The 25,452-nt window shown below is 49.9% G+C and overlaps 1 protein-coding gene across 1 annotated transcript in view; it reads left to right on the top strand.

The window, feature by feature from the left end:
* ASIC2 (acid sensing ion channel subunit 2) overlaps positions 1–22,254 on the top strand; it is a 324,220-nt gene extending 301,966 nt beyond the window's left edge. The window contains exons 4-10 of the mRNA XM_049860257.1: positions 3,964–4,114; positions 7,119–7,175; positions 8,854–9,007; positions 11,768–11,859; positions 16,242–16,321; positions 18,089–18,157; positions 21,447–22,254. Of these exons, the coding sequence (XP_049716214.1) occupies positions 3,964–4,114; positions 7,119–7,175; positions 8,854–9,007; positions 11,768–11,859; positions 16,242–16,321; positions 18,089–18,157; positions 21,447–21,548 (705 nt within the window). The 3' untranslated portion in view covers positions 21,549–22,254. The remainder of the gene's footprint in view (positions 1–3,963; positions 4,115–7,118; positions 7,176–8,853; positions 9,008–11,767; positions 11,860–16,241; positions 16,322–18,088; positions 18,158–21,446) is intronic.
* The last annotated feature ends 3,198 nt before the right edge of the window (positions 22,255–25,452 follow it).

The raw sequence follows: 25,452 nt of genomic DNA, 5'->3' as shown, positions 1-25,452 counted from the left end.
TTTGATATTGAATCATACTAGCAGGTTAGAAAGTTCTTCCTTGTGTTAAGTCAGAATTTATCTTTCATTACGATTAAATAAGGTAATGCATGTAATATGCCTAGCCGTGCTTGGAACATCAATAAATGTTATCATCATCCCCACTTTCCTTGTTACAATCCTTCCTGTATCTGCCTTTCCCTTGGGATGCCAGAAAACAAAGCTAATTTTCCTTCCCTGAGACAGCCCTTCAGATATTTGAACATTATGCTTCAGGGTCCCCCTGAGGCTTCACTTGCCCAGGATAAACAAATACTCCAGCCCACTTTCAGACACTCATTGGTAAGCAAGAGCCAATATTATGCCTGCTGTGATTCCCAGCTGCTGCTGTATGTGAGGCTTCAGAGAAGCTGACGGAACAAATGAACCAGACACAGTGGAGTAGCCAAGGCATTTGAATCATGACCTCTGCAAAAAAGTAGCTAACCCTGAACAAACTTTGCCTCAGCTTCACCAACCCATACCCATGGTCTAACCACTGTGGGAACCCTTTTTAGTAGGAAAGAAAGAACCAATCCCCCCAAAGTCAATTTATATCATTCTAGTTGCTGCAAATTCTTACCAAATCTTGATTTTGCCCGTTTTCAAAATGTTAGCCATTCTCGTAAGTGTATAGTTGTATCTCATTGTTGTCTCTTTTTACATTTACCTGACGATTAATGATTTTGAGCACAGTTTTATGTGTTTATTAGCCATTTGCGTATTAGCTTTGGTGAAGTGTCTATTCAAGTCTTTTGCCCATTTAAAACACTTGCTCATTTTTATTTTTATTATTGAGTTATAAGAGTTCTCCATATATTCTGGAGACAAGTCCTCTGTCAGGCATACATACTGTGAATATTCACTCCTGGTCTGTGGCTTACATTTCCATCTTCTTAATTGTTATCTTTTTTTTTTTTTTCCTACTTTTAAGTCAACTTCATTAAGGTAGAAATCACATAAAATAAAATGCATCCATTTTAATGTACGATGGATTTTTGAAATGTACACACTCTTGTAACACCACCCTAATCAAGATATAGAATATTTCCATCACCCTTCAAAAGTTCCCTATTTGCAGGCAACCACTGATCTGCTTGTTGTCATTATAAATTCATTTTGCCTGTTCTGGAATTTCGTATAAATAGAATCATACAGAATGCACTCTTTTGTGTCTGACTGCTTTCTCTCAGCGTGCTTTTGAAGTTCACTCATGTTGTTGCATTTTCAGTAGCCTGTTTTGGTTTATTGCTGAGTTTTACTTCTTCCTTCCTTGTCTTATTCTTTTTATTTCTTTTTCTTGCCTCCCTGCTCTAGCTAGAAACCCCAATACAATGTTGAAAAAACTGGAGAGACAGGGCATCCTTACCTTGGCCCCAAACTCAGTGTCATGGACTGAATTGTGTCCCCCTAAAATATCTGTCAAGTTGACTAGGTCATGATCCCCTTGTATGATTGTCTACCATTTTATCTTCTGATATGATTTCCCCATGTGTTGTAAATCCTATTACTGTGATCTAAGAAGATGAACTAGTGGAAGCTATTCTGATGAGGTCTAAAAGATTAGATAGTGTCTTGAGCCAATCTCTTTTGAGATATAAAAGAGAGAAGTGAGCAGAGAGACACCACTCATACCACCACTTTGATAACAGATTGGCAGCTTCTTATAAAAGTGAACATACACCTATCTTATGAACCAGCTCTTCCACTCCTAGCTATTCACCCAAGAGAAATTAAAATAGGTGCCCACAAAAAAGTTAATATGTTAAATTTTTCATAATTACTCTCTTGGTTATCTAGCACTGCTATAACAAATACCACAAGTGGATGGCTTTAACAGACAGAAGTTAATTCTCTCACAGTTTAGGAGGCTAGAAGTCTGAATTCAGAGTGCCAGTTCCAGGATAAGGCTTTCTCTCTGTCAGCTCTGAGCAAAGGTCCTTGTCATCAATCTTCCCCTGGCTTAGGAGCTTCTCAGCCCAAGGACTCCAGGTCCAAAGGACATGCTTTGGTCCTGGCTCTTCTTGCTTGGTGGTAATGAGGTCCCTCTCCTCTCTGCTCATTTCTCTCTTTCTATCTCAAAAGACATTGACTCAAAATACAACCTAATCCTGTAGATTGTGTCCTGCCTCATTAACACAACTGCCTCTACTCCTGCCTCATTAACATCATAAAGGGTAGGATTTACAACACATAGGGTAATTACATCCAATCAGAAAATGGAGGACGACCACACAGTACTGGGAATCATGGCCTAGCCATGTTGACACACATTTGGGGGGGACACAATTCAATCCATAACAATGGCCCAAAACTGGAAACAACCCAAATGCTCATCATTGAGTGAATGGCTAAACAAATTGCACTGTGTTCATACACTGCAAAACTGTTCATCGATAAGAAGGAACAAACCGCCAGTGTACAAACAACATGAATGAATCTGTGAACATTATGTTGAGCAAGAGAAGCCAAACATTAAAGAGAGCATAGCGTAAGCTTTCATTTCTGTGAAGGAGTTCGAGAGCCAACAAAGCCAACCTATGGGGATAGAAATCACAACCGTGATTACCTGGGCAGGTGGCGGGCCGGTTGGATAGGAGCAGGAGGGAACTTTCCAGGGTGATAATAACGGTCTGTATCTTGATTGTCATGGTGGTTACACAGTTGTATGCTTTTATCAGAACTCCCTGAACTGTGCACTTAAAATGTGTGTGTTTTATTTTATGTAAATTATTCTTCAATTAAAAAAAAGATAGGCATAAAGGATCTAGCTCGGGCCTTAAAACACAGTAAGTGCAAGAACCATCGTTCCTCTACCTTTCTCATCCCCATCAGGCAAGAACTGTAGAGTTTGAAGAACATTTTATGGGCACTGGACCTCTGAGAATGAGTGTCATTTTCCCCAAAGGGGCGTCATCCATAGCATGGCATCCTGAGAGCTATTCCAGTCAGGGCCGAAGGGCATAAACAAAACTGATCATGACTAAAGCCATTTCACCCTGAGCCCTTCACTGGGTTTTGTCCTCCAAGTCCATGTCTGAGGTCCCAACATCCCAAGCCAAGAGGGTACACTTTGTTGGGTCATCCCAATAGATGTGAAGGGACAAAGTGTGATAGTGGGAAGACACATGGCATAAACAAGAGACTCTAAGGAGATCAACATTTATGGGGTTCGAGGTTTGGGTCTACCCAGAGGTGCCTTGGAAGAAAGTCCTGGTGATCTGCTTCTGAAAACTCAGCCATTGAAAATCCTGTGGAGCACAGTCCTACTCTGACACACATGGGGTTGCTATGCGTCAGGACCTATTTGATGGGACCTGGTTTTTAATAAAAGATAAGGCAGTGTATTCATTTCCTAAGGCCACCGTAACAAAGCACTGCAAGCTGGGTAACTTAAAACACCAGAAATTTATTCTCTGACAACTATGGAAGCTAGAAGTCTGAAATCAAGGTGTTGGCAAGGGTGGTTTCTTCAGGAGGCTCTGGGGGAGAAGCTGTTCCATGCCTCTCTCCTGGCCTCAGGTGGCTGCTGACGATCCTTGATGTTCCTTGGCCTCCAGAGCCACATGGCCTTCTCCTCTCATGTCTCTGTCTCTGTGTCCATGGGTTTCTCTCCTTACAAGAACACTACTTACATTGGGTTTAGGGCCCACCCTAATCCAGCATGACCTCATCTTAACTTGATGACATCTGCAAAGACCCTATATCCAAATAAGGTCACAGTGACAGGCTCTGGGTGGACAAGAATTTCTGTGGGATAGTATTCAGCCCAGTACAAGCAGGAAAACTAGCACTGGAGCCAGATACAAGGTCGGGCCATGGGGTTAAATTGTCATCTAATATGATCAATAATTGTTGATTGAATAAGGAACTGAAGGAGCTACTGAGTCTGCTGAGGCTGAACAGGCTGAGGCTGACCGCTGCCTCCTCCTTCCTGTCTTGCAGCTCACATACCTGCCCCCACCGTGGGGCGAGTGCCGATCCTCAGAGATGGGACTCGACTTCTTTCCTGTTTACAGTATCACCGCCTGTAGGATTGACTGTGAGACCCGCTACATTGTGGAGAATTGCAACTGCCGTATGGTTCACATGCCAGGTCAGTGCCAGGGGAGGGGAGGCTGCAGTACTCAGCCTGGGATTGTCTGGGCCCTTCTTTGCATTACTCAAAAAAAAAAAAAAAAATGTAGCCAATGATTCCAACTCATGGCAACCCTGTGTGTTAGAGTAGAAGTGTGGCATAGGGTTTTCTTGGTGGTAATCTTAGGGAAGCAGATTGTCAGGCCTTTCTTCCTGGGTGCCATTGGGTGCATTCAAGCCGCTAACCTTTTGGTTAATAGTCAAGCACAAACTGTGCCACTGAGGGACCGTCTGCATTTTTCAGCCTAATAGGATACACATCATTCACTCCACTAGGACCCAAAGGGCTGTTGCCCTAGGAAGACCCTATTATTTGATGCTAAAACATTTAAAAGGAGTCCTTGAGCAGTGCAGTTAACACCCTCAGCTTCTAACCAAAAGATTAGTGGTTTGAGTCCACCCAGAGGCACCCTGGAAGAAAGGCCTGGCAATTTAGTTCCAAAAAATCAGTCATTAAAGACCCTATGGGAAGCCCAAGAGTATGGCTCCTGGACACCCTTTTAGCTCAGTAACGAAGTCACTCCTGAGATTGACCCTTCAGCCAAAAATTAGATAGGCCCATAAAACAAAATGAGACAAAAGGGGCACACCAGCCCAGGGGCAAGGACTAGAAGGCAGGAGGGAACAGGAAAGCTGGTAATAGGGAACCCAAGTTTGAGAAGGGAGAGAGTTGACATGCCGTGGGGTTGTTAACCAATGTCATAAAATAATATGTGTACTAATTGTTTAATGAGAATCTAGTTTGTTCTGTACACCTTCATCTAAAGTACAATAAAAAAATAAAAAACCCTACAGTGCACAGTTTTACTCTGACACACACAGGGTTGCCATGAATCAGAGTCTACTCCATGAACACTAGTATAAAAAAAAAAAAACATTTAGAGGATAGACAGAGACGTCATCCAGTCCAGCAACCAAGGCAGCATCCCGGTCTCCAGAAGCATCTGTGTGTTTGGAAAATGTTCATCCCAATGTGCAATATGTTTGCCAGATGTTTGCTGCTCCACCTCCTGATGTTTGTGTCCAGATATCTGGATGCTTGCAATTCTTGCATCCGGGGGGGGGGGTACACATTCCAACATCCAGATGTTTGTTGCTTCCATTCATATGTTCACTGTTCTTTGTGTCCAAATGCCTAACACTCTCTCAAATGAGGCAAGAGTTCATCAGCCAGCTCTGTTGGTAGACGGGTAATAAATACAGCCACCCTCACTGGAGCAGTTGACATGTCAGGGACGGAAGTGCAGAGCAGAGAGCTGGTTTGGGCAGGAAGAATTTGGTATTGCAGCGTGGAAGGGTGATTGAGCTGGAAGGCAGGGAGCTTAGCTTCTAACTCAGGATCGTCTGCTCACTTACTGTGTGACCTGGCCCAAGTCACTAAACCTCTCTGTTCTCAGCTTCATTACCATTAGTTGTTATAAGGATAAAATTAGGTTAAGACATAAAAATCCTTTGTAAACTGTGAAAGTCAGAGGTTGTCGTGTTAACATGTTTGGGAAGGTGACTAAAAGTCATGCTACTATACGCCAGACCTACTGTGTGCCAGAATCTTTGCTGTTATATTTAATGGTTGCTGTATTTCCTGGGTATACAGGGTCACTATGGGTCAGAATTGACTTGACAGCAATGGGTTTGGTTTGGTTTGGTTTATCACACTTTATTTAACTTTATTAACTCAATCCTCATATTGAACATTTAGTTCATTACCACTGTTTTGCTGTTACAACCAATGCTGTAATGAACATCCTCATCACTAAATTCCATTAAAAACTCATTGCCGTCGAGTCAATTCCGACTCATAGCGACCCTATAGGACAGAGTAGGACTGCCCCATATGGTTTCCAAGGAGCGCCTGGTAGATTCGAACCACTTTTGGTTAGCAGCTGTAGCTCTTAACCACTGTGCTACCAGGGTGTCCTCTAAATTCCATCAGTAACCAGTAATTGCTTTAATAATCTAAAAGTAGCCTTATGGGTCTTTAAAACTGCCTCTGAGCTTCCTGGAAGACAGAGCAAAAAGGGAAACATGTCAGTTAAATTGTTATTATTAGAAAGGAGGACATATATCAGTTCTTCAGCTCTGTGAAAGCTTTTGGGGGAAATGGGGAGGAAATGACATTGTGGTGGACTTTATCCTTAGCACATGAAAAAAAAGAAAAAGATCCTGAATGCCTACAAAGACAGCACAGCACCAATGTGTTACTCAGCTAGTACTCATGCTCAGCGCCAACCAGTGAGGTCCTCCCGCACGGAAACTGAGCCCAAGATGCACAGTCAAGGTTTTAGTTATTCTACCTGTGACACTGTTACTGGCATCTCAATTACTAATGTGGAATTATGGGCAAAACAGTGAGGATACTTACAAAGCAATCCTCACTCGCCTACAGCAGAGGGGTGTGGTGGGAAACGCCCAGCCTTGGAATCAGACTGATGGGTTCAAATCCCACCTCTATCACTTACTAGCTCTGCTGTCCTGGAACGGCAGGATGCTGAAGGTTCTAGGCGCTCATGGGTAAGACAGGTATACTATTTTCTACCTTAAAGGGTATCTGTGCAGGTTAAAGGAGGTGATGCACGTCCAGTAGGTGCTTACCATCACCTCCAACTTTCAGTTGTCAAGACGATCCCACCTAGGTGACCTCCCCAGCAATTTAGGAGAAGTTAGCTAGGCAGGTCCTGTTACCCTTTGCTTAGGGAGGTGAACAACATGCCCAAGGGTCACAGAGCAAGTAAGGGGCAGGACTGGACCAGGGCTAATCTTCTGACCCCGTGTATAATGCTCTTCTGTCCTCCCCTGCCCCTTAGGCAGCTCTGATCAATGGCTCCCTTCTGATAGGTCCACTAGCAGACTTCTGCCCTCCCAGGTAACAGGATGCACTCATCTCCCTGAGCCCAAGGATGGGAGATATTGCTGACTCACATGATTCTTCCTAAGTAACTTTCCATTGTGTTTCTTCTTTGCAGGGGATGCCCCTTTCTGCACCCCCGAGCAGCACAAGGAGTGTGCTGAGCCTGCCCTAGGTGAGTCCTGGCATGGAATCATACTTGGGCGGGGGGGGGGGGATGTGTCTGAGACTGGGACTGCAGAGACCATCTGGATGTGGGGAAAGACATGGAATGGAGGAGGAACTGAGAAGGCATGAGGGGAAAGGGGGTGGACAGGGTGAAGGCGCTGCAGGAAGATGGAGAGGAGGAAGGAGAGAAGGATAGGGCTGGAAGGGGGCTGGGGGAGAGAAAGGAGGTGTGGGGTGGAGATAGAGAAGGAACAGACTTCAGGGGGAACAGAGGGTGCTAAGTAATGGAGGGAGGAGGACAGAGATGGAGAGAGAATGGACAGTGGAGAGTGGGCCGGGCACCAGAAGAAGGTGGACAGTATCTCCTTGTCCACACTCTGGTGGTGCCTCACATGGGGAGGCTGTGGTCATTCCAGAGAGGTCCTGCCTTTCCTGTGCCCCATTAGCCCAGGAAGGTAGAGCCCAGCCTGCCTTCCATGTGTGCAAATGGAACATTCTGTACCCTCCCCTGACTCCCCATACTGGCCTGATGGGAGATTGGGGCCCATCCCTGGAAAGCTGCAGGGGAGGGAGATCTCACCAACAAGCTGCAGTTCCAAAGCTGGACCCTCTCCACATTCCCGCCTCTCTCTGGACGCGTAAAATGGTAGATAAACAAGATAAGCAGAGAGAATTGCACAACCATGTGGGGGCAGCTCTGGACTCAGGTCCTGATGCCTCCAGTAGAGCGGAGGGAGGGCCTGGCCAAGAGGAGGAGGTGGCTTCTGATATGGGCAAAGACCCTGTCTCTTTTTGGAGTAGAGACTTGATAGAACCCAAGGGCAGCCAGAAACACTGAAATGGTTGGAAGAAAGCGGGAGGGAAGGAGGAATATCATGCTTTTAACTGCTTGTCCTCGTTAGACGACAGGAGAGAGAGAAGTGCTCCAGATGGGGGCCGATGCCTCCAGGGAAAGGAGCCATCCCCGCCATCGGTTGTGGAGCTGACCATTGTGATCCGTAGGCTTCTCAGTGGCTGATTTTCAGAAGTCAATTGCCAGGCCTTTCTTCCTAGTCTAACTTAGTCTGGCAGCTCCACTGAAACCTGTTCGGCGTCATAGCAGCACACGAGCCCCCAGTGACAGATGGGTGGCGGCTAGGCATGAGGTTCATTGGCTGGGAATTGAACCTCTGTCTTCACATGGAAGGGGAGAATTCTATCACTGAAATCACCGATGCCTTCTTAGTTCAATGTAGTTCAGACAGGCAGAGGAGGTGGGCACTGGCTAGAAGGGAACCCAGAGGGAATACTGTGGCGCTCTGGACATCAGGCAAAATGGTCTCCCATGTTGTTTGTCCCTGATGTAAGAGAACCCTGAGGCGAGGGCCAGAGAAGAGGCCCGGGGAAGCTGAGCGGGGGAGACTCACATGGAGCCCATTCTCTTAACGTGGTGCCTTTTCAACAATTTTTTAAAGGGTGGAAGACCAAGAGTAACATAGAAAAAGTGGACACTATTTTATGAGCTCATGCCCCCAGCCTCCATCAAAAGCCCCACTCTCCTGTCCCCAGTTTCCCAGCCCTTCCTTACCCAGGGCTGACACCTCCTCCCAGCTCACATTTCTCTGTTACTAGCACCCAGCTCCTCCTCCAGGCCAGAAGTCCCTGGTCCCACACCTTACTAAGGCCCGCCTCCCTCTCCCCTCCAGGTCTGCTAGCAGAAAAGGACAGTAATTACTGTCTCTGCAGGACCCCCTGCAACCTGACCCGCTACAATAAAGAGCTCTCCATGGTGAAGATCCCCAGCAAGACGTCAGCCAAGTACCTCGAGAAGAAATTTAACAAATCTGAAAAATATATCTCGTAAGCTAAGTGGGCATGGTGGGCAGGGGAAGGGGGAAATGGATTAGAGACACACAGAGCGTGGCAGAGAGGAGGGGGGTGAGTGAGGACAGGCTGGGGGCAATTGAGGAGGAGGGTGGAGGTCAGCAGTTAGTTCAATGGGTTGTTGTGATTGTTGTTAGCTGCCTAGAGCCAGCCCCTGACTCATGGTGACCCTGTGCACAACCATAGAAAATGCTGCCAGGTCCTGCGATATCCCTGCCATCAGTTGTGGATCCGATCATTGTGATCCATAGGCTTTTGATTGACTGATTTTCAGAAGTCAATTGCCAGGCCTTTCTTCCTAGTCTAACTTAGTCTGGAAGCTCCACTGAAACCTGTTCAGCGTCATAGCAGCACACAAGCCCCCAGTGACAGACGGGTGGCGGCTAGGCATGAGGTTCATTGGCTGGGAATTGAACCTGTGTCTTCACAGAATTCTATCATTGAAACCACCAACACCCTCTTAGTTCAATGTAGAAGGCATTAGTTGAGCACCTGCTTGGGCCAGACTTAGTGCTTAGCCCTCAGAACACAAAGACAAAGATGCCTGAGACACAGCTTACAATCTTGTGGAGAGACAAGTATACAACTGAATACCTATTGATTGATACAAGCGATAATAGAAGTATTCGTACGGTAGGAGAGTGATAAATTGGCTGCAGCTTGCATGGGGGTGAGGGCAAGGAAAGCTGCAGAGATTTTGTTAAAGATTATGAGAGTTTTTCCAGGCACACCTTGCTTGCTTATTCTGTTTCCTCTGCCTGGAATGTTTGTCCTCCCACTCTTTGCTTAACTGGATCCTCATTGTTCAAGTCTCCACTTAAATGTTACCTCCTGGGAGAGCTGACTTAGGTCCCCTCCTGTTACTTTGTCTCAAAGTGCTTGGGAGTTGTTCTTTATAACACTAACCACAATGTGCAATTATGTATTCATGCTTCTGTTTACTTTTTTATTATCTGCCAGATTGAAAGCTCCTTGATGGCAGGAACCTTGGTGTGTGCGTTCTCTGCTGTCTACCAAGTACTAGCAGAGCATCTGGCACAGAGTTAGTGCTCAAAAAAAAAAGGAAAATCCTTTGATAGAATAGATGAATGAAAGAATGGGAGAAGACGTTGTCCCAGGTAGAGGTTCAGTAGAGTAAACCAGGTCAGGCAAGAGGATGACAGAGGGGAACCTGGATGAGGTAGACGTAAGTCAGACCAAGGGGGTTGCAAGGATCAGACTAAGAGAACAGGAAGCCACTAAAGAGCTTTAAGCGGGAACAGGCTCAGATTTATATTTTAAACCAGCACTCTCCAGTAGAACTTTCTGCGGTGATAGAAATGTTCTAGATCTACACAGTCCAATATGGTACTCACTGGTGGTTCAGTGGTAGAATTCTCGCCTTCCATGCGGGAGACCTGGGTTTGATTCCCAGCCAACGCATCTCACGCACAGCTACCACCCGTCTGTCAGTGGAGGCTGTGTGTTGCTCTGATGCTGAACAGGTCTCAGTGGAGCTTCCAGACTAAGACAGACTAGAAAGTCCAGGTGATTTACTTCTGAAAAATCAGCGAATGGAGACCCTATGGATCACAGTGGTCCGATCTGCATCTGATCATGGGAATGGCTCAGGACTGGGCAATGTTTCCTTCTGTCGTGCATGGGATTGCCATGAGCCAGGGGCTGACTCAACAGCAGTTCCCAGCACCAAAGCCACACGTGGCTATTGAGCATTTGAAATGCAGCTAGTGTGACTGAGGAACTGAATTTTAATTTCATTTAATTTGAATGAATTTAGCAGTTTTAGGAAGATCCTTCAGGCAGCGGTATAGAGGATGCTTGGGAAGCTGGATGGGAGGAAGGAAGCCTGTTAGGAGGCAATTGCCATAAAACAGGCAAGAAATGGTAATACTTGAACGATGCCTCAGTGAGTCCTGGTGGAAAGAAGAGGACTCGCTCCCCTTTCCCCCAGCCACTCCCTCCTGCCAACACACTCTCCAAAGCCCATCCTGGGACAGATTTGCTCAGCGGGTTGAGGACAAGGGGCACTGAAGATGTTGTGAGGAGCATCAAAGGGGATGGTGAAATGCAGAAGGTGCCAGTCCCTGCTGCTTAGCAGGCATTCTGCAGGCAGTAACGACTTTTACTACCAAGATGTGTCTCATTAACACAACCTGCCTAGAGGAGCAAAGGGAACCGAGGTACTTCTGCCAGAAATCGCCCAGCAGAGATGGGTTTGCTCCCCCAAAACCCTCTCTGACTCTGGCAATTGGCTTGGCAATGCCAGGGAAGGGCCTCCCACTAGGAGAAGCTTGTTATAAATTCCAGTAGGAATTTGGGGGCTCTCAGGAGTGGGCAGGGGCAGCTTGGAAGGTTAGCTGGGGCAGGCACCCCAGCCAAGGCAGACCTTGTCAGGACAGTACTGAGCCCACCTTCATGCTAAGGAGCCAGGCAGGCCCTTTGGGGCCCAAAGACTTGAAGTCCAGGTAGGATTCCTGGGAAGGCTGAGAAGAGAGAGGGGGACTAGAAATAATGGACAAAGGGGGACAGTTGATACATATCTGCAGCCCTTGAAGTAGCCCTGGGCTGGGAGTCAGGACTCTTAGCTTCAAACCCCAGCTCTGCTACTAACCAGCTCTCAACTTGGGCCAGTTGTTTGGGCCTCAGTTTCTCCATCTTTCCATGGGAACATTGATTTGGTCATCCCTGTGGATTCTGATGGTTCTGACCATTCATGGTGCTGAATTTTGTCTGCAGAGAGAACATCCTTGTTCTGGATATATTTTTTGAAGCTCTCAATTATGAGACAATTGAACAGAAGAAGGCGTATGAAGTCGCTGCCTTACTTGGTAAGTTGCAGTGTCTAGTGCAAATAATTCCACATCTCACGGGGGGCAAGAGGGAGAATGGGTAGGTCAGCGGGCAGTCAGGCAGATAGATATGTAAGCCTCCTGATGAGTCTCACCTTTTAATTTCCTAATTACTCTGTCTTTCTTTGCACTGCCCCTGCCCCCGGATGGGAAGACCCTCCAGCATGGTGGAGTAGACTGAGAACCTGGCTGGAAGTCAGGAAGCCTGGGTCCTGGGCCCAGTTCTTAGGCTAGCTCATCACCAATCTCGGCCTCAGTGTATGCAATGAGGGGGTGAACTACAAGGCTTCCCGGAGCCTTTCCAGCTCTGCCCTCTTGGATCCCATGATCTTGATCATCTGTCCCCAGGTTGGAGTCAGAGTCCTGGGCCTGTGGAAGGAGGGAAGTGCTATCAGATGGAGAGAAGGCTGAACTGGGTGGTCACCAGGCTGCGGACATAATGAGGGCCCCCAATGGAGCCCCCACCTGGCAAGACCAGGTGTCACCCCATGCACTAAGAGTCCTTGGCCAAACACAAGAGAAGGGCCACTCTTCCTCAGATGTCCATGAACCTCTGGTGATGTTTCCAAAGTGCTCAGACTCCTGGGGGTATGCAGGACAGACGGTGGACACCAGGACCAATGTGGCCCCTCAGCACCCAGCTGCGGCCTGGGCTTCCTTGGAGCTCAGGCTTAGCTTGCAAGCTAATATGTGACCATCCCAACTAAAGACCAGAAGAAAAGAGGAAGGAGTGAGGGTTGCATCTTGCAGGGCTTCAGGTGGCTTCTCCCCAAGTGTTCCCCTGATCCCTACCCCCTGACAGCCCCTATCTGGACCAGTGCCCTGCAGGCCACCCCAACAACCCCAACAAGTTCATATCAGCTCCCCTAGCCAGGTTAGCATACAGTGGAAGCAGGGAGTTCATTTCAACCCTGGCCTAGCACAAAACTCACAAGACCCCTAAGGGTGGACAGTTAAAGGACCTGATTCTCAGGCCCTTCTGCCAGCTCTCGCTTTCAAGGAGCTGATGCCTGTTTCCCATGGAGAGAAATAGCTGTTGTCGTCTCCATGAGCTGAGCACGGTGAGGGAGTCATGCTGGGAGGGGCAGGTGCCTTCTACCTGGAGGTATAGAGGAAAGAGCTGCTTTAAATTCAAGGGCTGCTGCATACTGTGAGAGAATGTGGACACGCGGCTTCACCTCACTGAACCTCAACTCAGGTCTCTCATCTATAAAATGGGTTTAATGAAATCACTTTAGGAACTTGTTATGATGGCTAAATGTGATAATATCCCTAGTCCAGGGAAGTCCATAAACAGTAGCTTCTGACACCTGGACAGTCACCATGTCAGGGATCCAGGGCCCAGCTGGTATTTCCAGAAGCCATCTGCACTTCTCTGAGGTGGCTGGGGACTGGGCCACAGCTAGGTCCCAGTTGGGTTATGTGGATGTCACTCAGGCCTTGGAGGTCATTGCGGCCAAAGATGCTGAGCCAAGAGATATTTCCCTGGGCCCCCCAGCTGAGACCATGCACTTGAGATATGGGCCCCCTCACCCCACCCCTGTCACCCTTGGCTGGCTAGCTCTGGCCTTTATTTCCTAAAGAGGACTCAGGACATGCCTCCTCCAGCATAAGCTCACAGTCACATACATGCACACACACACATACACGCCTCCTCCCCTCCTTTAGCATAGGTTCACAGTCACACACACACACCCCTCCTCCCCTCATCCAGCATAGGTTCACAGTCACACACGCACACACACGTGCACACACACCTCTTCCCCTCCTCCAGCATAGGTTCACAGTCACACACACACATACCTCCTCCCCTCCTCCAGCATAGGTTCAAAGTCACACACACACACACGCCTCCTTCCCTCCTCCAGCATAGGTTCACAGTCACACACACCCACAAACACACACACCTACTCCCCTCCTCCAGCATAGGTTCACAGTCACACACACACACACCTCCTTTCCTCCTCCAGCACAGGTTCACAGTCACACACACACACACACCCCTCCTCCCCTCCTCCAGCACAGGTTCACAGTCACACACAGACACACACACACACACACACACACCTCCTCCCCTCCTCCAGCATAGGCTCACAGTCACACACACACGCCTCCTCCCCTCCTCCAGCATAGGCTCACAGTCACACACACATGCACACATGCAGAGCCAGGAGGGCCTGAGCTCTGGATCTGTCAGGAAGGATAGCTTGTCTCTACATCAGATGTGAGGATGAGCTTGTCCCCGGCGTCTTCTTCCCACCCAGAATATCCTGCTGAGAAAATAATGCTGCCATCTGTACCTCCTGTGGTGAGCATGCTGCTTGCAAACCCTCAGCTATCAGGCCCAATCAGGCCCTTCTCCCGCCACCACCCAGACCCACCCTCACCTCCCGGCGCCAACACGCTACACGTGCCCTCAGGCCACAGAAAACACACCCCACCCCAGCCTATACACACATGCACTAAATTTGCAGGAACATGCACCCATGGTGATATAGAGCCACACACACCAATGCACACCTGCACAGACCCACGTGCACACTACACAGCTACCGAGGCACACAGCAAGCCTATACACAGCATGCCTACCCAGTTACCTGCTCATTACATACATGCACCAGATACACACCCATACACACAAACACACCCACACCTACACCTGCTCATACCTGTTCTACACACTCAAACACACTATACCCACTTCCACAAACCCACACTTAGACACTGCCTACACTTTGGCACACTAGGTGTGACTCACCTAGATGTAGATAGCCACCTACGTAAAACCATCCATAGCCAGACATACTGCCTGCTTCTGTACAAACACGTACCCAGGCACACAGCGCCTCGACACATCCCCCACCACGCACCACTGGACACTCAGTCATACTGCACACACACATTCACCCCGACACGCACACACAAGTACATACTTCCCAATAAGCCTCCGTTCAGGACATTAGAGAGATCAGTGGGGCAGGAAAGAAACAGGGAGCACTTTGAACCCAGCCCCAGGTCCCATCAGAAGGAGTCTCTTCCCTGCCATTTCTGTTGTTCACCTGAGTTGTGTGGGTATTGGGATTCACCCAGCCATACTCAGGGGAAGAGTAGGGCAAATCAACCCGTCAGAAAGTTCTCAGACAAGAGGTCAGCATGGAATCTGACTCCCAAGAGTCTGCTATCCCTACCTGTCTCCCCAGCCCAGACCAGAGGCTGAATGTCTTAGAAACTAGAGCTAGAAAGGATTTCAGTTCACCTCCTCCAACTCGCCACCGCTAACACCAAATCTCCTTTGAAGGGGAAGCTACCGAGAAGATCAGGGTTTGTCGAGGCACATAAGTTGGTGTCTGGAGCTCAGCCACCTCAGAGCCCTCAGAGCCCTCTGCTCTCCAGCACACTGCCTCTGGGGCAAAGCCTGTTAAGCATTTGGGGAACTGAGACTTCTTTGAGAACCTAACAATAGCTATGAACTCTCTCACTACAGGTGCCCAGCTGCACACAAGTAGCCTTTTGTATTCAATCTCAGGGGATCTCCAACCATTGGCCACCCTCCCACAGACCTCCCCTCCCCTCCCCCGCTCCCCGCAAGAGTGGTTCTCAAACTCTGGCCTGAGAAACTTAAATATCCTGATTTCCAGAACCCAATCCCAGAGATTCTCTAGGTGTAAGGCAGGTCCAGGTATCTACACTAATCACAACCTCCCAGGAGATTTTGATACAGGGGGATCTGAAGTCCAATCTAGAAATTTTGGCCAAGGGAATCTATATACCCCATAGTAAAAATCCCTGCTCTAGGAAGAGGCCAAATTGAGCATTTACCATTGGGTGGGGAAAGTAAAGGTATGTCTCCTATGACCTTATCCCAAGGGTGAGAGGTTCCCTTGTGTGGCTCCAAAAGCCACACCATGACTGAGAGGACAAGTCCCTGGTGCCATGGCTCACAGATTCCCATCCTGGGTACCTGATACAGGTGTCGGCTTGACTGTGCCTTTGCCCAGGGCAAGGACCAGACCGTCTTCTTGTCTCTGCTCGCACTTGGGGACTGACCCAAAGCAGGAGCCCAGTCAGTGTTCTTTTACTTGAACAAGCCTGTTGGCCCAGGGGTCATGAGGTCTATCCTGAGCCCCTCCAATAGGCGTTCAGATTAGTCCCTACCCCCTACTGGCTGCTGGAAAACCATGAGCTCAGACCTGTGCAGTGAGGGAGGGACTTGTCGCAGGACTTGACTTCCCGTTACAGGCTCAGGTTTCCCACAGGAGTGGGAATCATTTGGAAGGTCTGGTGTTCCTCTTTAGTGTGGGTACCCATTCCTGGAAGTGTGTGAGTAAAACCCGGTCTTTGTTCTTTGCCTCTCTCTCCAGGTGATATCGGTGGTCAGATGGGATTGTTCATTGGTGCTAGTATCCTTACAATCCTAGAGCTCTTTGATTATATTTATGAGGTAAGATTTGGGATCGCTCACAGGGAAATAACAGTGTGCTGGTGCCCTCGTCCCGCCCAATGCTGAGAGCAAAGCGGCAAGAGGCTCCGACCTCTCTCCACTCAGAGCCCTCTTTCTGCTCCTCGCCCACACACATTGTTCCAGTGACCACTGCATCTCAGGTCTGTGGGGAGATAAGAGAAACGAAGCCATAGTTCTATTCTCCGGGGGCTTGAAGGTCCTGGGACTACACTGGCAGGGAGAAATGGAAAGGGAAGAGAGGACAGGGAAGAGGCTGTGCTACAGCCAGCTTGGTGCCCCTTCCACGGCCAGGCAAATGGGGCAGCTCCATACATGGTGTGCCCATGTCCACACACACACGCACACACACACATGCACACACTACCCACACACATACATGCGCACACACACACACCACGTGTACAAACACACACCCCACACACACCTGCCCTCGGGCAGCCCCTCATTTCAGTAGTGTCTTCCGAGGCCCAGCGAGGTTTAGGGAAGGGGCATTTCCTGGTACTCCTCCTCAATCCTGAGGGAGAAGACAACAAGGGCACCGTGGCTGCCTCTGATTGCTACAGTCTGGGGCGATGTCTCCCTCAAGAGGCAGCTGGAACAAAGCTCTGAAAGTTTCTCAAACAACAGCCAGGGGCTTCTGGCACTGAGAGTTCCTGGAGCTGCCCAGCCCACCCAACTGCATCTCCCCAAGACCCGGATTGAGAGTGGGTGAGCTCCTGAACCACTCTACAAGGGCCAGGCTGGGCAAAGAGCCCCAGGGCACAGCCAGCCCCCTAAAGAACAGTGCTGAGCTGAAAGGGCTAACTGTACTAGGAAACACAAACCCGCGGGTGGGTCCGTCCCAGACTCTGCCCTCGCCCCAGTGCTTCTTGGTGACCTCATCTCCCTGGCTGAGATGGGTGATGCACTTCACCTGCCATGTGCCTCCCTGAAACAGACAGTGGCTCTGGAATTCCTCAGGCCCACCTCTAGACCCTACAAAGTCTACCAGGACCACCTATCGGCTGAGGAAATGGAGGCCTGCGGAGCAGCGCTCTGCCTCCCGGAGAGGGCTGTTCATGGCCAAAACCCTCTGGGAATCACAAAAGAGGCTGTAGGACCCCTGCGACCGCAGTCCTCTGAGCCCCAGCCCCTGCCTTTCAGCATGGTGACTGTGCTCCCCAAATCCAAATCAGGTTCCGTGTCCAGGTTTTATCCTGCTTTGTATATTAATTTTTGTGAAAGGCTGTACAAAGTTATGAGAATTGAATCACACAGTGTAGTATATTTAATATCTACCCTTTATTACTAAGAATAAAATGTTATGAACTCACATGTGGCCTGAACTTGTGAGCTGTGGAGTTGCCAGGTCTAGAAAGTGAATAGCAATCTGGTCCCTTAGCCCTTAGCCTCAGAAAGGGGGTCCCAGGCTGCTCCCAAGGACAGATGGAGAGCCAGTCCTCGAACGCTTACCACTTATCCACGCTGTCCATCCACAAAAAAAAAAAGTCCAAGCTATGAGAGTAGGTTCTCCTGTTACCTCTTTCCAGGTATACCTCCTGCAACAAATTCCATTTCAGTCAAAAGATTAGATAGATGGGTTCTTGGAACTGCTTGTCAGACCAGGTTGTTGGCGCAGTTTGTCTTGCCTGCCTCCTGGGCAGATGCCTGCCTCTGTGGGTCCCCAGCCAAGCCCAGTGGAGGGAAGCCCCTCTACCTTTGCACTATTCTCACTGCCTCACCAACCGCTTCCCCCCTTCTTTGCAGCTGATCAAAGAGAAGCTATTAGACCTGCTTGGCAAAGAGGAGGACGAAGGGAGCCATGATGAGAACGTGGTAAGAGCAGCTCTTTGGTTGTCAGTTTGTTTGCTCCTCTGGCTTGGACAAACCATATGAAACCAGATACTGGGGCCAGAGCAGGAGGGAGGTGTCTTGCTGCATACATGCCCATAGCTTGCAACATCCTGTGAACTCCCAGCTGAGCCTTCAGCCTCTCTCTGAGACTCAGCCCAAAAGCAGTTGTGTAATCCCTGGATGCAGCTGACACCAGGGAGTTGCTTCCAAGGGTAGGTCCTGCCTGGCCCAAGCCAGCTTCTCCAGGCCAGATGGCTACTGCCCTCATCTCATGGCCTTGGGAGAAGAGAGAGAGTCTATATAAGTCTGTTCCACCCACCCTCTAGAGGTGGCAAGTTATTACAAGAGGGGCATTACTGGCACTCCATTCCAGTTGAAGAGGACATGTAGTGTTGGGCCCTGTGAAGTTGGTAGTAGGAACAATACTCATAATACCAAACCAAACCAGTTGCTGGGGAGCCAACGCCAACTTGTGGTGACCCCGTGTATGTCAGGGTACAACTGTGCTCCACAGGGTCTTCAGTGGCTGATTTTTCAAAGTAGCTTGCCAGGCCTCTGGGTGGACTCGAACTTCCAACCTTTCAGTTAGCAGCCGAGCACTTTAACCATTTGCACCATTCAGGGGCTCCAGTGCCCACAGTAGCTACCGTGTACTGCATGCCTGTAGGTGTCGAGCACTGAGCTACGTGCTTCCCACATACCATCTCATCTCAGCAGCAGTAGGTCTAGAGGAAGTCCTATCACTATGTCCACTTTGTGTTTGAGGCAGTTGAGACCCAGAAGCCAAGGCCACACAGCTGGTATCAGAGCTGGACATGCAGTGCCCCCAACCACTGCCCTGCTCTGTCTCTCTTTCCTATAGCCAGAGAAGCCTCACCTTTTATGGCTGTCCATTCTCCTTCCCAAACTCAGTCCACTCCCGGGCTCAGGTACAGCTGGCTGTCCCCACCAATCCAAAAAAACCAAACCCATTGCCATCAAGTCAATTTCGACTCATAGCGACCCTATAGGACAGAATGGAACTGCCCCATAGGGTTTCCAAGGAGGGTCTGGTGGATTTAAATGGCTGACCTTTTGGTTAGCAGCCTGAGCTCTTAACCACTGCACGACCAGAGCTCCCCCCTACCTGTGGGCCCCAAATCAGCCTCTCTGGCCCTGAGAGAGCCACGCCAATTGAGTGGCCGCTGCATCTTTAAAGTCAACAAATCACCCCTGAGGGAGCAGGAGATCAGTGGGATACAGACCCCAAATTCTCATAAAAAGACCAAACTTAATGGTCTGACTGAGACTAGAGGAATCCCGGCGGCCATGGTCCCCAGACCTTCTGTTGGCACAGGACAGGAACCATCCCCGAAGACAACTCATCAGACATGAAAGGGACTGGTCAGCGGGTGGGAGAGAGATGCTGATGAAGAGTGAGCTAATTATATCAGGTGGACACTTGAGATTGTGTTGGCAACTCTTGTCTGGAGGGGGGATGGGAGGATAGAGAGAGAGGGAAGCCGGCAAAATTGTCAAGAAAGGAGAGACTGAAAGGGCTGACTCAAGAGGGGGAGAGCAAGTGGGAGTAGGGAGTGAGATGTATGTAAACTTATATGTGACAGACTGATTGGATTTGTAAACGTTCACTTGAAGCTTAATAAAAGTTATAAAAAAAAATTAAAAAAATAAAAAAAGTCAACAAATCCAAATCGATATCATCCCCTTCCCCTTAAGAGAGGACGCTATCTGTTTGAGGCTCCATCTCTCTACCCATCTCCCAGGCAAAAAAAAAAAACTCCCTTTGGTTTTCTCAGCACGGGCGCCTGTCTGTCCTGAGAGCGTGGAGGGGGCTGGCCTCTGGACTTAGCTGGCCTGGCTTGGACTCCCAGGCCCTCTGCTTCCTACTGTGTGTTTGGGGGTCAAGGTACTTACCTCCCCGAGCATCTACATAACCCTGTGCACCTCAGAGGGGTGTTAGGTGCATTAAATGAAATCAGGCAGGGAGAGCCATCAGCACCCAAAAAAACCACTGACGTCGAGTCGATTCCGACTCATAGTGACCCTATAGGACAGAGTAGAACAGCACCTGGTATAGTAAGTGTTCAGCGAATGGTGTCTCCCTCCCTTCCACTTTACCTTCTGCCTTCAAACGGCTCAGAGTCATAGGCTCCCCTCCACCCCACTCCCTGCCCTCTAGCCCTGCCCCCGTCAAATCTCCCCCAAATTCCTGGCCCAGCCTCCTGACCAGTGACATCGCTAGGAGGGTGCAGAGGTGTGCGGACCATACCAGGTGACACTGTAACACCAAAATGACTGTCTATAAAATTTTTGTGCAGTGTTTCAGCAGAAATTTATGATTTTTGGAAGACTTCTAGCGCATTGCGATTGGCTGCTGCCGTGTGTCTCAGGCTCCACCCGCCACCTTGGCTCACAAGCCACCCCTGCTACCTGTTTCCCAGCATCGTGCACGGGGAGGCACCCAGGCCGGCTCGAGCACACAAGGAAAGGGAAGACTGATACAAAAAACATTACAAAGGATTCTGTGTGGTCTGGTACAGGAGGAGGTCCATGGCGGGGTGACACCATGAGTTCCTGCACTGGGTGACACCAACCCTAGTGACACTGCTGTTCCTGACTCCCATCGCTCCCAGTCTTCTGCCCACAGCAGCCTGGGGAGGCTCTGAAGCTTCATGGCTATCATGGCCTGCCCTGCTCCAGGACCCACAGTGTTTTCCTGGGGCCTACCTAATCCTGAAAGTCCTTAGGGCAGCTTGACCAGTTCTGGTTCTGACAATGAAGGCCTCCACATTCCTGCTTGGCTTCAGCAGTTGGCACTCCCTGGCCTAGGCGTAACCACAGGTCCCACATACCCTACCCCAGACAGCCCCCAAGAAAGCCCCCAAGGGAGGGGCAGGACTCAGGCCAACCAGCCGCAAGGCTAGAGACCACTCAGATGTAGGGGTGGCATATGAGGGGCACCTCTAGGACAGAAGGTCAAGCAAGGCAGCTGCTAAACCCCATCCCCAAGGAGCTCCTCTCCCTGCCCGGGGTTGGGGGGACCTTAGGTGGGAGTGGTGAGGATTCTGAAGGCAGTGAGGCCCCTTCAGCCCCATGCCCCATGCCCCATGATGGCAAGCTGGTGAATGAGGTGGCCAAAGCAGGAAAACGATTGCCCCAGAGAGCCCGGGGCAGGGGGGCATGGCTCACGAGTTGGGGCTGGGCTGTCACTGGCATCTCAATGAATGTTTGCTGAATGAATGACAAACAGCCACCTTCCTTCTCCCTCCAGAGCACTTGTGACACGATGCCAAACCACTCTGAAACCATCAGCCACACTGTGAACGTGCCCCTGCAGACTGCCCTGGGCACCTTGGAGGAGATTGCCTGCTGACACCCCTCGGACCACCCAGCTCCCCCAAACAGACCTTGAGGCCCAAGACCCAGGACAGGGGACAGCAAGCTCAGGTGGGATGGCCCCTGACGACGATGGAAAGAAGCAAGAGCCCCCTATGCACACATAGCAAACTATCTGCCAGAACCTCGCTAGAGCCACGTCCGACATGATGCGTCCTCCGCCCACCGCGTCCTTCCTAGGAGAGACCAGTCACACTCTGGAACTGTCTGAGAACCAACCTGCCCTCACATCTCACTGCCAGATGTATAAAGCACTTGCATGCTCAGACTTCTTACAGCGTCACCTCCACGTCTGTCTCTGTACATGACATTCCTCCTCGTGGTTTCCAGCTCTCGATCTGTGGCCCGTGCAACCGGCAGGACCCTGTTCCAATCCCAAAGTCACCGTGAGGCCCAGCTGGAGTCAAAACTGCACAAGCAAGAGGGAAACCGCAGAATTCTCTAATGTGTTCCGTCTTTGTGTAGTTAGTTCCTGAAGGTTCTTAACCAGGAGTGCATGGCCTGGCCATGGCTCTGCCCACAGAACCTCGTTTCCCCAGCTGGTCCGTGGGGCTTCACCACCGAAGGCGCCCAGTGGCGACCCACCCACCCCAGAGCCCGTGATGGCGGCGCACGGCCTGGGCGACTCCCACCTCCCTCCACGGCTCCCGTGTCGTTCTTCTCTCCCTGTGAACAGCCTGTACAGTCTGGGTCTTTTTATTTGGACGGGGGGGGGGGGGGGGGCTGCTTCTGTTTGTCTGTTGGAGATTTTTGTTTTTGTTTTATTTTATGATTTTTGGTTTTGATGTTCTGAGCTTTCTTTTCATTTTGTTTTTCCATTTTCTTTGGCGTTTATTTATTCGTGCTTCAAATCACGGTCTTATTAAAAGCTGGTCTTGTGGAAATGGTTGAGTCATTTCTGCCTTTCCCTCACACCTAGGTCTCGCTCCCCAGTGGTTTAGGAAAGGGCCACGCCTGCTGAGTCAAAAATTACAGACCAAATAGGTAGGAAAAAAAACGAATACTTGCCATCAAGTTGATTCCAAGCCGCGGCGACCCCACGTGTGTCAGAGCAGAGCTGTGCTTCCTTCCCCTGGCTTTTCAGAAGTGGTCACCAGGCCTTTCTTTTGAGGCACCTCTTGGTGGACTCAAACCTCCAACCTTTCGGTTAGCAGTTGAACATGGTAAACCATTTGCGCCAGCCCAGGATGATTGATAGGTAGATAGGTAGATGATGGATGGATGGATGGATGGACGGACGGACGGACGGATGGAGGGATGGAGGGATAGAGGGAGGGATAGAGAGAGGGGGCTAGAGAGAGAGGGGGCTAGAGGGGGGTAGAGAGAGAGGGGGATAGAGAGAGAGAGAGGGATAGAGAGGGGGGGTAGAGAGAGAGAGGGATAGAGAGATAGATATAGATGTGAATATAAATATACGTAAGAATATATATGAAACAATACCTTCACATAAGGTATGCACTCTATATTTTATTTTATTCTAAGTTTTTAAGAACACAACCTTGTAAACTGACTTCACACCTACTAATGGTTCTCAGCCTGTGGTTTGGATGACAGTGCCCTAGACAATAGGTATGTGGCAGGAAGACACTGCCCTGCCCTGAAAGCTGTAAAGGAGGCATTCACGTCTCTCTGCTCTTCTGTCTTCTTTCCTGACCATGACCCTGACCCACACACCAGCCTTTCCAGAGCCTAAGCCTCTCTTCACCGCACCGCCTCACCCCCATCAAGCAGCCTGCATTCCCCTTCCAGGGGATACATTTGCGTTCAGCTCACCCTCCCCACCCATGACTCCTGAAAGAAGGGCTGGGAAAGGAGGTTGGGAGGTGCTTTTTGGGGGACCATGCCCTTTCAAGCCCCACTGTGGTAACAGAGAGCATCCTGTCCAGGCAGAATCCTTGAGTTCATGGAATCATGCTAATTCTGTAGGGGCAGATCCATCAGCCTAACCTTTCACTTCCTTCTGCTCCCCCACTCCCAAGCCAAAATCTCCCCAAAGTGGCGAGGAAAGACCTAATGTGGCTATGCCTACCCGTCATGCAGAGATGTACAGAAAGCACTGGCTGGACCAGGGGTTCAGGGCTCTGGTCCCTGCTCTGCCAATCTCTCTCTCTCTCTCTGCCCCCATTTTCCCCATCTGTGAAATGGAAACAGAAGATCCTGGAGCAGATCACATGCAGCAAGGCAGCCAGCACGGCTTTGTGCGTGGGCCAGGAGGGTGACCACTGGGGCAGAACCCTAATGCCCATGGTAATGCATCTCTTTGCCAACGCAGCCACCTCCTCCTCCACGCTCCCTGGTTTCTGATGCTTCCGTTTGACTTCTCGAGAAGAGTTCTTTGTCCCTTTGAGAACAATCCAGAGATGTATGCATCTTCTGCTCAGCACGGTAATCAGAGAGAGTAAACCACATCCAGGGAGGCAGCTTTGTGCTGTGCAGACAGTTTCATTGAGCAGGAGCTGTGCTGACTGTGCTCCAGGGAGAGTGGGGAATCCAGCAACTCCAGCTGGCAACTCCTGGGTGTCTCCAGGGGGTGCCCGCAGGGAGCTGTTCTTGAAGGCTCCCTCGCTCACCACCTCTGAGCCCTTGAGGGTCTGTGACACTGTACTTCCTTGGTCAGTAGGATGGGCCTTACCTTTCACAAAAAAAAAAAAAAAAAAAGGTGGGTCCTACAAAGCGTTTTGCCAGGCCTGTGTTCCGGGGCATCACAGCAGCTGACCGTGTGTGTGCAGGAGCCTACCATCTGGAGGGAGTTCATCTCTGCCAAGCTCTGTTTCCCAGCCCTTCACAAAACAAATGGCATAAGTGCTGGAAAGTCCACACAGGTTTCTGGGCCCTAGGGATGACTGGCATGCTGGAGTCATAGGACAAGTTGCAGGTGGGCTGTCCTTGTGGAAAAGACACCAGGGTTGACAAGTCTCAGTGGACCTGGGACCAGAAGAGCTACTCCCAAATCGTAGCCTACAACGGTCACCCAGGTCACATTACAAGAGTAGTGTGACATTGTGGGTCCTTTACCACTGACTGTCCCCCCAACAGCTCAACATCAGGGCCCTCTAGTTCCAGTACCCCCACATGCCATGAAATGACTAGGCACTGGGTAGACACACAGATGAGCATCTAATAAAGACCAGATGCTTTCACCTTTTGCTCACTTAATTCTCACAACAATTTTGTTAAACAGATTTCATTATCCCTATTTTACAGATGAAAATAACCTCCCCTCGTTCAGGCAGCTGGTGATTGGCAGAGCTGGGACTTGAATTCGTGTGTCTAAGTGCACAGCTCTGCTCTTCCCGCTATGATAAAGTCTCTCCTGTTGTGACAAGCTGATTTGGGGCACAGAGTGATTCTCTCCCTTACCTAACGAGGACATCAGACTCCAAGATTCAAGGGCCACAACTCCTGGGTACTGTTTGGCAGCTCAGTGCTGTGCCTGTGTGGATCCCTGCCAGGTGGAGCCCGCCAGAGCTCACCTGCCCCACCCCCACTCACAGAAGGAGTATTTGCCCAGCATGACAAATTGCAAAGAGACCCGCACCCCGGGGCCAGAACCTGGCCCCATGGCTTTCTTCTCTCAGGAGCTGCATGGCAATGGATGAGACTGCACCACTCTGAATCTAATTCCCTCAATTTTAGGGTGAAGATAACACCTTACCTGTGCAAAGGGAACGTACAGGACCAGAGGATGTGTCGAGGTCCCTTCAGACTCAAAGTCTGTGGCAGTACTACTTCCCCTCCCCAGTGGGACAAGTTGTATCAGGCATACTGGTGCACAAGCTGTGGCCTCCAGAAGGTGGCTGGGACAGAAGGTCCCCACGATGCCTCCTCCCTTCCTGGGCTACCTCCTCCCCAACATTCTCTCCACTGGGGTGGCCCATAGC

Source organism: Elephas maximus, chromosome 19, assembly GCF_024166365.1.
Source record: "Elephas maximus indicus isolate mEleMax1 chromosome 19, mEleMax1 primary haplotype, whole genome shotgun sequence".
Classification (NCBI taxonomy): domain Eukaryota; kingdom Metazoa; phylum Chordata; class Mammalia; order Proboscidea; family Elephantidae; genus Elephas; species Elephas maximus.
This window is presented reverse-complemented; position numbering and strand designations above follow the sequence as displayed.